A 13422-nucleotide genomic window follows, 5' to 3' on the forward strand; every position below is an offset into this window, starting at 1 on the left:
GTCATGCAAGGTATTTGCATATATACATAGATATAAATGTTTTTTTTTTCATTTCAAATTTGAGGGGAAAAGACAGAAAAAAAAGTGGAGAAAAATCCTAACTAGCCATACAGATCTGGGCCCCCCAAAAATATGTTTCAATTTCAATTAAAGCAAAGTGTTCAATTCAATAAAAGTCTCAGACCTACTAAACACACCCTGCCACAGAAGCCACCAAGTATTACAGTTGCCACACAGTAAATATAAAAGTCAACACAAGCCTGTTCTTGTGGTTACCGCACACCCAAAAAATGAAGATGACAACTTAAATCACGCAGCAAATATAAATTGCGTTATGGATCCATGTTCGCAGCCTTACTGCTGGTTCTCAAACACCCATATATGCTTACTGCTGACTCAGAAGAGAACTAAATGTTGCCATAAAATGAGCTGTAGGTAAGATTAAAAAAATGGCATAGCCATTCGTCGGCAATATGGAAGGGAAATGCTGTGAATATATATCTCTATGGGGCTGTTCTGGTTGAAAACGCATCTGCCGGTTTTTGGCAACAATGATGTCATTTTCCCTATCCTGACTGGTCAGTTTTCCTTTCCTTTCCTTCATAATCAAAGATGTTCTGCAGGAGCTTGCTGGACAGCTCGGTGATGTGCTTCCATGCCGCTTGGATGTGGCGCAGCTCGGTGGTCCGCCCGCAGACGGCGAAGCGCAGAACAAAACGTCCGCGGAGCATGCAGGGCACCAGGTAGATCTTCCCCATCCTGGTGATTTGTTTCAGCAAGTCTTTGTTCAGCTCATCCGAACCCTGGGGGAAACGCATAGCCATAGAGAAGGTTGAATTAAAGACAACGGATGGTACACTTTGGAAGAATGAACAAACAAACATGATACTATCTGGATGTAATCAACAGGAGAAGTTTGTATTGATGTATTGATTAAGTAGACATATCTTCAAGTGCAGAGTAATTATATGTTTATTTTACAAAAATAGTTGCCTTTATGTCATTTGTTCTGGAAGTTATGGCCAGTTAGCCACTGTTTGATAGTGTAGTATAACTTACATGATGTGCATATTTGAATGCATCTTTTACCTTCAGCCTGAAGCAAACTAGTCCCATGACTACTTCAGCACAGATCTCAAAGTTTTTGTCCTCTCTCACCAGACCCTCAAATGCTTGAGCCATTTCCACATGCTGCAAACAGAAGACATTGTGTATCTCAGATCATATTCAATAATGTATAATATCGCCCAACAACCATCAGAGACTTTGGTTAATACAAAAGAAGATTAAAAGATTAAGACATGTATATGCAATAGGCAGATTTAATATAATTCGTCAAATGAAAAGTAGAAAAATAAGTATTATAGTAGTAGGCATTTTTACATGTATCCACTAGATGGTAGCCTTGTGTCATTAAATCTTGTACCTATATATACCATACTCATAATATACACAGCAATATTTCTATGTTTCAGTCTATGTACCTTACGGATGAAGGCCTGGAGGCCGCTGAGCCCATACATGCGGAACACAAACCACAACTTCAGTGAGCGGAACCTCCTGCCCATAGGAATGACCCAATGCTGGGAGTCAGAGGAGAGGAGAGGTGAGAGAGATGTGGATAAGAGGCGCAGAGGGAGAAAAAAGTAAAAACTTGATTTTAAGCATGTATTTAATTATGATACTATAATTATATTATTGTAAATGAACTTCAGCACAGACTTTCTTACCAAATAATCTTTAACCAGACCTATTGTAGGAAAACAATTTGGAGTTAGATTATAATTCCAATCGATTATAATGGACATGGACTTTTTGCGGTTTGAGGCCCTTATGAATAATGTTTTTGTTACTGGATTCTCCATCCAGCATTGAGTCGGTACTACTGCTATGGGAAAACAGTCAGATCATTTATATACCACACCTGCAAACATGTCGCTTTTCGGCGACAATCGCCATTTTATTGGTCTATTGCAGCAAGCGCGCCTGAGTGGTTTCCGGTAGTCCCTTCACGAGCTCTCATTCCACACCGTACGAGACAGACGGTAGCGTAAAGCTATCTCTGCATATCAGACAGATAAAATTAACATACCGTGATATAATACCGTTACTGTCTATGCCTCAAATCATACCGTGATATACATTTCAGTCCATACCGTGCAGCCCTTATTTGAAGGAACTATCTTATGTTAAATTCGAGATAAGTCAAGCTTTTTGGAGCAAAAACAACAGCTATTTGTTTGCTTGATTCAGCTAGCGTTAGCTACCGCTTTTTTGATGTGATATAATTAACAATAATATTGTATTTGTAGGACCCAGTCAACGCCGAGTACTGCACGAACGTAGACCTTGCATAAAGTTAGTAAATTCTAACAACATAGGGCTATTTAGATAAATAATCTGTCAAGGGTGTTGTCCTAGGCTAATACACCAACGCCAAATTTGTGTATAATAAAGGGCTACATTTTGCATCCAAGTCTGTCATTTGAAATCTTTCCTTTGTATTGTGTGCTACAACCTCCGTAATGAATATTCACGCTAAATCCCGCCCAGGGTGTAATGATATGAGCATATCATGTTTGTTTGCTTGATTACTATGGCCTGTGTTGATCAGCACATCGATTGACTAGTAATGCCTAGCCAGACGCGGAGCATGCGCAAGACGGTGGTTGAGCAGATTCATGTCAGAAAAGCCCGCGAGTAAACATAGCTGCTGTGCCTCTCCTGCAACTACCTTCAGATCCTACCAGTAAAGAACGTGTACTCTTTCAATAACTTGTCTTCATTGAATGAACCCGAAAACACAAACTAATACATGGTGTCAGAACTGGCTTGGAAGAGAAGAGGACGTTAAAAAGAATTGGAACGATACAATCCACGGAGACACAGGAATGCGAGGAATGTAAGCTGATGCAATAAACCGGCTGAAAAAGACGACATCGTTACTAACCTTTGAGAACTGTAAACACAGCAAGAATGGAAGCTTTACGTCCACCAGCAGCTCTTCAGCTAACAGGTAACGTGGCTGAAAACTGGAAGAGATTCAAACAGCGTTTTGAACTGTATCTAGCTGCAATTGGAGCGGATGAAAAGAGTGCTAAAATGAAAGCAGCAGTTTTCTTGCATGTCGTGGGAGATGAAGCACTAGAAGTGTACAATAACTTCACTTTTGCTACTGAGGCAGATAAAATGAAGCTACCCAAAATAATGGAAAAGTTTGACGCTTATTGCATTCCAAAACGCAACGTGACGTTTGAAAGGCACAGATTCTTCACATGTGTGCAGAAAACTGGAGAAAACATTGATCAGTATGTAAATGAGCTGAGAAACAGAGGCAAGACATGTGAGTTCGGTGGATTGACAGAATCACTGATAAAAGACAGGATTGTGTGTGGCATCACAGATAATGGTCTGAGAGAGAGACTGCTCAGTGAGTCAGATCTGGACCTGGAGAAAGCCTTAGCATTGTGTAGAGCTGCAGAGACAGTGAAATCTCAGGCTAAAGAGCTGTTAAGTGACACTAGTTGCAACGTGGATGCAGTGAAAAAAGACACACACAGATTCCACAAGAATAAGACCTTTGATGGGAAAAAAGGGGCAGGACAACCATACAAAAATAAAATGGCCAATCAGAAATCTTGTACTAGATGTGGTACACAACATCCACCTAAGCAGTGTCCTGCATATGGGAAAAAGTGCAATAACTGTAATAAAGACAACCATTATGCCCGTTGCTGCAAGAACCAAGCCCAGAAAGGCAAGGTAGATGCAGTCGATGATGATGATGAAGTAGAAGAGTTCTACGTGGATGCTGTAAATGATGATGATAAAGGAGAAAATGATTGGATCACTACACTGAAAGTGAATGACATACATCTACCATTCAAATTGGATACTGGAGCAAATGTGAATGTCAGAGACTAATTTCATGAAAATAAGACCCAGACCAAAAATACATAGAGCAAACATGAAAGTGACAGCCTATGCAGGTGCAGATATACCAAAGAAAGGAAAATACATTGTCAATGTGACACACAAAGACAAAGTGCACAAACTATCGTTTATCATAGTACCCAGGGATGTGCAGGCCATATTAGGATTGTCAGCCTGTGAAAGACTACACCTGGTGAAGAGAGTCTTTGTCGTGGACAGGAAAAAAGAGACTGTATATGATGAACTCATGGAGGAGTACAAAGACCTGTTTCAGGGTCTAGGCTGCCTGCCAGGAGAACACACTGTCAGAGTTGACAAAAGTGTGCCACCAGTCATATATCCATGCAGAAAAGTCCCATTTGCACTGCAAAAGCAACTGAAAGCAGAATTGGACAAGATGGAGAGCCTGAACGTGATTCAGAAGATAGATGAGCCGACTGAGTGGGTGAGTTCCCTCGTTGTAGTGGACAAAAAGAATGGAAAACTCAGAATATGCCTGGATCCAAGAGACCTAAACAGAGCTATTAAGAGAGAACACTTCAAGCTTCCTACCCGTGAAGACATCATGGCACAGTTTGCAAATGCAAAGTATTTTAGCAAGCTAGATGCGTCTTCAGGATTTTGGCAGATGAAGCTGGACGAGCCAAGTTCAAAACTATGCACATTCAACAGCCCATTTGGCAGATATAGATTTCTAAGACTACCATTTGGCATTGCTTCAGCTCCTGAAGTGTATCACAAAACAATCAACATGATCTATGAGCGTGTAGAAGGAGTTGATACCTCAATGGATGACATCATAATATGGGGTGCCACCTGAGCTGAGCATGATGGAAGATTGAAAGCCGTGCTAGAAGCAACAAAGAAAGCAAACCTGAGGCTGAATAAAGAGAAATGTCAGCTGGGTGTGACAGAGTTAACATTCGTGGGAGACATTCTCAGCAGTGAAGGTGTCAGACCAGACCCACGAAAAGTGTCTGCTATCGAAAACATGCCAAGGCCACAATGCAAAAAAGATGTGCAAAGATTTAATGGGATGATCACATTCATGGGAAAATTCATACCCAACCTGTCAGAAAACATGGCCCCACTGAGACAACTAACTGAAAAGAACATAGAATGGCAGTGGAATCATGAGCATGAAAAGTCATGGACTGAACTGAAGAAGCTGCTCACAGAGGAACCGGTCCTGAGATTCTATGACCCAGACAAACCTATCAAAATATCATCTGATTTATCACAGAGTGGGCTCGGTGCAGTACTACTGCAAAAATATGAGGACTGGCAACCTGTAGCATATGCATCACGTTCTATGACAGACCCAGAAACGCGATATGCACAGATAGAGAAAGAGCTGCTCAGCATCACTTATGCCTGTGAGAGATTCCATCAGTTTGTGTCAGGACAAGTAATCAGTGTGGAGACAGATCACAAGCCCTTGATTGCGTTGTTCCAAAAGCCACTAAATGACTGTCCACTCCGCATACAACGAATGATGATCAGGCTGCAACGCTACTCACTAAATGTTGCATACACCCCAGGTAAGCTGATGTATACAGCTGACACACTATCCAGAGCAGTTGACCCAAAGGAGTGTGCAAACACTAAACTGGATGAAGATGTGAATAATTATGTACACATGATCACAAGTGCACTGCCAGTAGCAGATGCGAAGTTGGGGCTCATACGGACTGAGACTAACAAAGATGAGACACTGAAAGAATTGAGACAAATCATCAGAAATGGATGGCCCAATGGGAAACAAAACTGCTCACCAGAAACAGCAGAGTATTGGAACTACAGGGCTGAGCTATCTGAGGTCGGTGACATTATTTATAAAGGCAGTAAAATTGTCATTCCAAAGAGCCTGAGAAAGGAGATGCTCAAAAGGATTCATGAAGGACATCTGGGAATCGAAAAGTGCTAGAAGAGAGCACGTGAAGTGATGTTCTGGCCTAGAATAAATCAAGATGTCACAACTGAAGTGTCAAACTGCACAATATGCCTCAAATATCAAGCAAGTCACCCTGCGGAACCACTACACCCACACCAAGCACCAGACAGACCATACCAGAATGTGGGGGCTGACCTGTTTGCATGTCAAGGTAAAGACTATCTTGTTGTCACAGACTATTACTCCCTGTATCCTGAGGTCTGTAGACTGAACACCACCACTGCAGAAGCAGTGATAACATGCATGAAAGCCATATTCTCAAGACACGGTGTGGCTAGTGAGGTTTTTTCGGACAACGGTCCACAATTTGCTAATGAGAAGTTCAGAACCTTTGCCAAGGAGTGGGACTTTAAGCACACAACCTCAAGCCCACACTTTCCACAATCCAATGGATTAGTCGAAAATTCTGTCAAAACAGTGAAAAAACTGATGTACAAGGCAGCAGACAGTGGAACTGACTTCTACCAGAGCCTGCTGGTATACCGCACAACGCCACTCGAGTGTGGTATGTCTCCAGCCCAGCTCCTCATGGGACGTCTGCTGAGATCAAACTTACCCATCCCAGAGAACCTGCTCAAGACAAAAGACGGGGAGAAAGTGAGGATAATCAAAGAACGACAGAAAGAAAAGCAGAAATTCTATTATGACAGAGGAACACGGGACCTACCTGAACTACGCACTGGTGACCAAGTAAGGTTCAAAGACAAAACAAACACATGGTCACAGAAAGGAACTGTTCTGAGCCAGGTCCAACCAAGATCATACACCATTCAGACAGAGGAGGGCGCTGTACTGCGCAGAAACCGCCGAGACCTTCTCAAAGGACCAGCCACAGCAGGTCAAGGAACAGAGACTGTTGAACCACCTCAGCACACAGCTGAGAATCCATCCACTGAAACAACAGCTCAGAATCAAGGTCAATCAGTCAGAAAGTCCACAAGGACTGTAAGACCTCCAAAGAGACTGGTTGCGACCATTTAATGACTTATTATTGCAGAGAGGAAAAAAAGAAAAATTGAATTGTGAAAACTGAATACTCTGTTTTTGTTTATTTGTTTTGCAAAGATTAATGCTTATACAAGTTCTATATTGAAGTTCATTTTTGTATTTTCTGTAAAGAAGAAAAGAAAAATACTGTGACTTTAAGTTCATTGAAAGTAACACAGTTTGTGATTTGTGAATGCTACTGTTAAAATGCAGATTGCAATACTTTATATCATTTGATAAAAGTAAGACTTTTATTTTAAGAAAAGGAGATGTAATGATATGAGCATATCATGTTTGTTTGCTTGATTACTATGGCCTGTGTTGATCAGCACATCGATTGACTAGTAATGCCTAGCCAGACGCGGAGCATGCGCAAGACGGTGGTTGAGCAGATTCATGTCAGAAAAGCCAGCGAGTAAACATAGCTGCTGTGCCCCTCCTGCAACTACCTTCAGATCCTACCAGTAAAGAACGTCTACTCTTTCAATAACTTGTCTTCATTGAATGAACCCGAAAACACAAACTAATACACAGGGTAGCTCAGAATTCGAGTTGCCGTATATCTCGAAACACCAATCAGTCCTTGGGTCGATGAGTTTCCCCCCACCCGCCGCTCCCTATACGCAGAGGACGCAGAGTGTAGGGCACCAAGTACCTGGGGGGGCTCCAAAAATTAAGGTTTGTAAAAAAAATATATATAATAATATTACATTATTGAATTAAAAAAATATATAAATTAGTTATGAAGAGGCCCACCGTTGTTTTTTCTTAATTTTATAACCTATCAATCAATTTCGGCAAATTAGATGTTTTTACCTAATATATAAAAAGAGGCTCCTCCCCTCTCACGCAGGGCACTGAAACGGCCAGCAGCGGCCCTGGCCTGATCAATCAGATCTCGAACCCTTTAACACCCACATCATACTCAGTTGGACTGCACTGGATTAAGATTAATTTGCTGAATAGTGCCTATTCAGCACTAAGTGTGTAGCTGACACTATAGTTGATCCTTTTTAGACCAACTATTTTTAAGTAAGTAAGCTATTTTGTGGGTAGAGTAGGGCTGATGCACCTACCTGACCCTTGGTTATCATGTTTCAGGTACTCTGGGTCCATTTGGAAAGCTCTGGTTAGGTCTGCGCTTTTTTTTACCCTAAAACAACACAAATGCAGTGCTTGTTGAATTGAAGACGTATAAAAAATATATACATTCCCCATACCGAGAAAGAATTATAATGATTATATCTGGGATTCAAAACTGGAAATCCAATTGAACGCGTATGTAACCAATTTATATATAATATTTATATATAACCCCAACTCCTTTTGACGTTGAGGCCTGAGTCCTGAATGACCCTGAAGGGGACCCTGAAGCAAAATAAATGCAAAATTTGACACAAAATATAATGCCAATTTAATGCCTGAATACCATAAATGACCATTCAGTCTTTAAAATACAGATTTGTTTAAATAGTTGTGATAGAATGTTTGCATTTCACATCAGAGTGTGGATTGTCAATTCCCAACTTAAAATCTTCTACGTTCTATGAGAAACCATGTGCTATTATTAGGTCACATTTGGGTCACATGAATACATAATAAGCCTGATAGTACTGGCACTGAAATTGGTGCAAATTACTTTAAACTGACACTGTGTATTGGATCCACAGTGTTATTTACTCTACCTGGATATTGAGGTATTGTGGGCGGATTACTTACCACATGGCCGAGCAGTCAAAGTTGACTAGAAGAAATTTGTGGGGGTTGATGTTAAATGAATCTGCAAACTTTAAATAGAAAGGAAGGAAATATTATCAATAAATATTCATTTCATAAGAATAACTTGCCAGGATATCATTAATAATGTAAGCCTTTATATCTTAAATTGTTGATACAAAAGTTTTTGCTTTTGTACTATTTTGTTTTATTATCACAATTAGTTAATTGAACAGTCACATTAGACAGATAATTAAAAATAAGATACTGAAAGGCTTAATTTTCCAAAAAAAAGCTCAACCTGCTGCAATTTGATCTCCATCTCTCCCATCTATCGGGAAGACCTCATCCAAAGCGTTAACTCTGCCTCAGGAAATCCTGCACTCATCTATTGATCTATTGTCTCTCTTTGTCTGTCTTGGAGGCGGAGAACCGGCAGCTGGATACATACAGCTCTAATACATTGATGCTTTCTCTCTTGCTGTGGTTATCGGTTACTCATGCCAACCTGTTGGTCGGACTTGTTTGTCATACCATTTCCGACAGAAAATGTAAGCCGCCAGTTGTTAAAATACATGCGTTTGTATCTTTTCGCTCATGAATAGCTTAGGGAAGGATAAATGAAAACATTGAAACGGAATCAAACAAATCACAAATAGACATAATACAATTACAAATATGTATAGTAGTAGTATGACTCACTTCGACGCCATTCAACAAAGGTCTGAATTCTGGGCAGATAAATGCACATCCAGCATAGGCTGCGTCAATGTGCATCCAGATATTCTCTGCATTACCTGGAACAGACGGGCAAAAACAATGATTAGAGGCCACTTCACTCCGGACTCAAACTAAAGCGGAAATATTAACTTTGCTTAGAAAAGGGAGAAATAGGAAATATTGCTCCCCTGGAAAAGTAACTGCAACACAACCATTGCATTGCTTTGTGCCCAACTCACATATGGGCCCAAGCTCATCAATTTTATCAAACGCACAACAGGGAGTCGTGCCAAGTGTAGCGCAGAACTGAAAAGCACAGAATGAAAGCAAAATAAACATCCAGCTCTTACTAGAGCTGAAAGCAACAATTATGATTCATCATTAAGCATCTTGGCTCGAAGTATCGATTAATCCACCAATCATTCCATATATATATGTGCATTAGTCTGTGTGCACGTTTCCCTACAAAGAAGGGTATGAATCCAGCAGCCTTGTCCTCAGCTACCATCTTCTCCAGGGTCTCTGCTCTGACAGAGAAGTTGTCATCTGTTGGGACCATCCTCATCACCACTCCGCCAATGACACTGGCTTTCTCCACTGATGAGTGGGCCTGAGGAATAAGGCAAGGACCAAAGATTCTATAGTTACTATAGCCTCCATCTTGGAACCCATCATATATTTATATGTATTTTGAAGTATTTCAAGCTGGCAAGATAACAACAGCACTGAGCAAATCGTACTTCTTCGGAGGTGTAGGCTATCAGTTTTGAAATAATGTCAGCCTCTGATCGTTGAGGATCGGATTCTTTGACACATTTCACTGTTTTGAAGCGAGCGGAAAGCAACGCCATCAGAGTTGCTTCACTAGCCGTACCCTAGAAGAATAAATAATTATTCATGTTACAACATTGTTAAATTAAAAACTAAATTATAATCGGGATAGGTTTTGGTTTGGTTTTTTGGTTTGTTTTCAAATAAACCCTCCGATTGTTTTGTTGTGATAATATAACAGTTGAGCCATCTGAACACTCATACATGTATTGCTGTAAATGTATGAGTAAACAAAAAGTTAAATATAAAAGAGTAACCTGCATGTGTTGAAACATAATAATACAAATTATAATACATTAAACTTGTATAGCGCTTTTCTAAATACTCAAAAGACAATTACAGAGTAAACACAAAATAAAATAAACGTCATAAACTGGTTTGACCTGTAGGGGCCAGTGTATCCCTCTTACCTTAAAAATAAAGGAAATATATACTTTGAGAAAGAAGCTGTTGTGTCATGACTGACCTGAATGACTCCTCCTCCCTGACCCTGTGTCTCTGCAAGGAAGTCTTCTGGAAGCTGGAGCATCTTGCCCAGCCAGTCTAACATCACTGTTTCCAACTCATTACATGCTGGATTCGCAGCCTTAACAAAATCAATGATAATATAATATATAAATGACATATATATTGCATATTATGGAGACATTTTAAAGATCAGCTATCCCTCCACTCTATCTGTGTCAGTTTAAGGCAAGGGTGAACTCAATTGCTCAATATTTGAGTCCACCCTTGCCTTAAATTGCTCAATGTTACTCAATATTTCTGTTGTCCATCACTTCATTCCATAATACACCATCAAATAAAAACAATTGAACTGCGGTCTACCCCGCTCTATATCTCATTGTTCATAGCCATCTTTATTTTTACTTTATTCAACCAATCAGAAGGGCTTTCTGGTTGCACTTGTTTCTCTAGTAAATATCAGCACAGTCTGAGTGTTTCGGCCTTACCCATGTGAATCCAACGGTTCCTATGCCGCTACTGAGCAAGTCAGCCAATATAGATGGGAATGAAGTGGTACTCGGGAAATAGGCATGGAAGTGTGGGCTTTGCCAGTGGGTCACCTAGAATATCAATTGGCAAAATAAATAATAATAAATATAAATCATAATAAATCAATCTTAAAATAATCAATCTTGAAATATAGTGTTGAATCTTACAATTAACATAAAATAGTATTTAACAAAAATCAATTAACAAAAAAACATTAACAAAAAATACTGTCCTGCGCTGTCTCTATTTCCAAATATCAACGAAAGGAAATTGACATGGAAAAACAAGCTATGGAAGCTTGAGGTACTCAATATATTAATCAGTAAATATTGTAATGTAATAAATCAGAAGTCAATCCGTTAGATGGTGAAATTGTGAATTCTTAGGGCCAAATTGATGTCCCAGTCATAACTGCAAGATTACCTTTATTTATCCCCAGAAGGATAAAGAGGGGGAATAAAAACATTTGTGGACTCACTCCGGGCATAATGACCCTGTCGACGTCCTTGATGACGTCCTCGTAGCTCTCAGGCTCCAGCGGGGCCTCGGAGGGGATCATGGAGCGCAGATAACCGGGCTCCACGTCTGGGTACACTTGCCTGTGTTCAATGTTCTCCAGATAGTCCGCCACAAAGTCCACCATCTCCTTTCCCCGGCGACGGAACTCTGCTGCGTCCATTTGAACTCTGGAGTTGAGAAACAATTTTTTTTTTGAGTATTGTATTATTGTTTCGTGTAGGATGAAAAAGCCTTGTCAGACTTGTCAACCAAGGCTTTAGTGGACTAATATACTAGGCAGGGATATCATGTGATATCAGATAGGCTATCTTATTCTTTAAAATAAATGGTACTGGAATGATTATAATACTGTGTTGAAAAAAAAGCTTTTTTAGTTTTACACTCCTTGCTCTAGAGTAAACCCTCTCAAGGACACAAGGTACGGGTGTGTCCAAACAACAATGTAGCACCTATAAAAAACTGCTTTGCCAGCATACCTTGTTTGAAACAGAACCATCTATTAAACTCAGTTACACTCACTCCTCTCCTTGATCGGTCCATCACTACATACTCCTGTAAATATATTAGATATGTGTGTCTGTGTCCTCCTGATTGCTGATGCATGGTACTGGTATAATGGTAATAGTAATGGTATAGTACTTACAAATGACAGGTGGAAACATGGTGGGTTCTGAGGGTCTTGAGCCTGTTCTCTGTTTCCTCTCAGATAGACAGATAAAGGTGCACTCACACCATGATGAGGTGTCCTGGCAATTTCTTTAAGAGATATTCTGTCTAGGGCAGATAAGACTTCTAAATGCAAAAATGTACACAATAGGTATTGACAATTAACCTATTTTAGCTCTCGCAGAGTGAGTCCAGGATACAGTTAGACAGAGCTATTTAAACAGTTTCACATCCTCCCAACAAAGCAGGTGTAAATAATAATATCAGGTAATGATTACCCAAAACACACAGTAGAGTACAGCCAGTACTCTAGCTTACTTAGAGTACTGGCTGTACTGTGCTTTGAGTGTAGTGTGACATACATATTGATGACCTTGAGAATTCAAGTTGATGATTGTGGGCCGACAGCATGTCACAGATATGTGTATTATGTTAGAGTGGAGCGGAAGATCTGGTGGTTTACTGTTTCAAAGGCTTCTGAAGGTCCAGTGGAATGTCAGCAGGAGAATATTAATCCTCGGATGATTTCTTATTGTGTACTCTACGACAATCAGAGATTAAGCGAGAAGGAACGGACTGGCCTTGTTCCACAAAGTATTCAAATTAGTGCTGTCAAGCGCTTAATCGCGATTAATCGCATTAATGTCATAGTTAACTCGCGATTAATCACACATTTTTTTATATTCTAAATATCTCTTGATTTCGTGCTGCTAGCCTTTTAGAGAGATCAGAGAGTGTTGAGAAGGACAATAATAAAATATATTTGGTAAGATGGATATAAGAAGAGAGACCCGCAGTGTATTCAACCCATCCACACACACACACACACACACACACACACACACACACACACACACACAGTGGCGGAGTGGTAATCGGGAGGATTCCCGGTGGTCCGTTAACGTTTCGGGGCTGTCGGGCTGATTATTGTGGGATAACGATATTGCGTTTATAAAAGTTCCTTGCAGCGCCGTCCGGCAGCCTGAGCTGTGCGCCCACATCCTCACTCAAAAGCCGCAACACTCACTAACTGTCAACGTCGCAACCAAGTCGATTTTGTCTAGAGGGGAAACTGAGAGGCCCCTCCCGAATTGGTACAG

The 13422-nt window shown here is 40.4% G+C and overlaps 1 protein-coding gene across 1 annotated transcript; it reads right to left on the reverse strand.

Moving 5' to 3' along the window:
• Positions 1–566: 566 nt before the first annotated feature.
• On the reverse strand, positions 567–11825 carry LOC307091550 (aromatic-L-amino-acid decarboxylase-like; the record flags this gene model as incomplete). The annotated part of the gene is made up of 13 exons (XM_079758509.1): positions 11616–11825; positions 11095–11208; positions 10608–10727; positions 10051–10185; positions 9777–9920; positions 9550–9616; positions 9293–9387; positions 8594–8661; positions 7951–8027; positions 1731–1750; positions 1485–1583; positions 1090–1191; positions 567–803 (listed from the first exon to the last, which is right to left on the reverse strand). The coding sequence occupies exons 1-13, from the start codon at positions 11814–11816 to the stop codon at positions 567–569; spliced, it is 1479 nt and encodes a 492-aa protein (XP_079614635.1). The 5' UTR covers positions 11817–11825.
• Positions 11826–13422: the final 1597 nt, after the last annotated feature.

This window comes from Pollachius pollachius, assembly GCF_949987615.1.
Source record: "Pollachius pollachius genome assembly, chromosome: 1".
Lineage (NCBI taxonomy): Eukaryota > Metazoa > Chordata > Actinopteri > Gadiformes > Gadidae > Pollachius > Pollachius pollachius.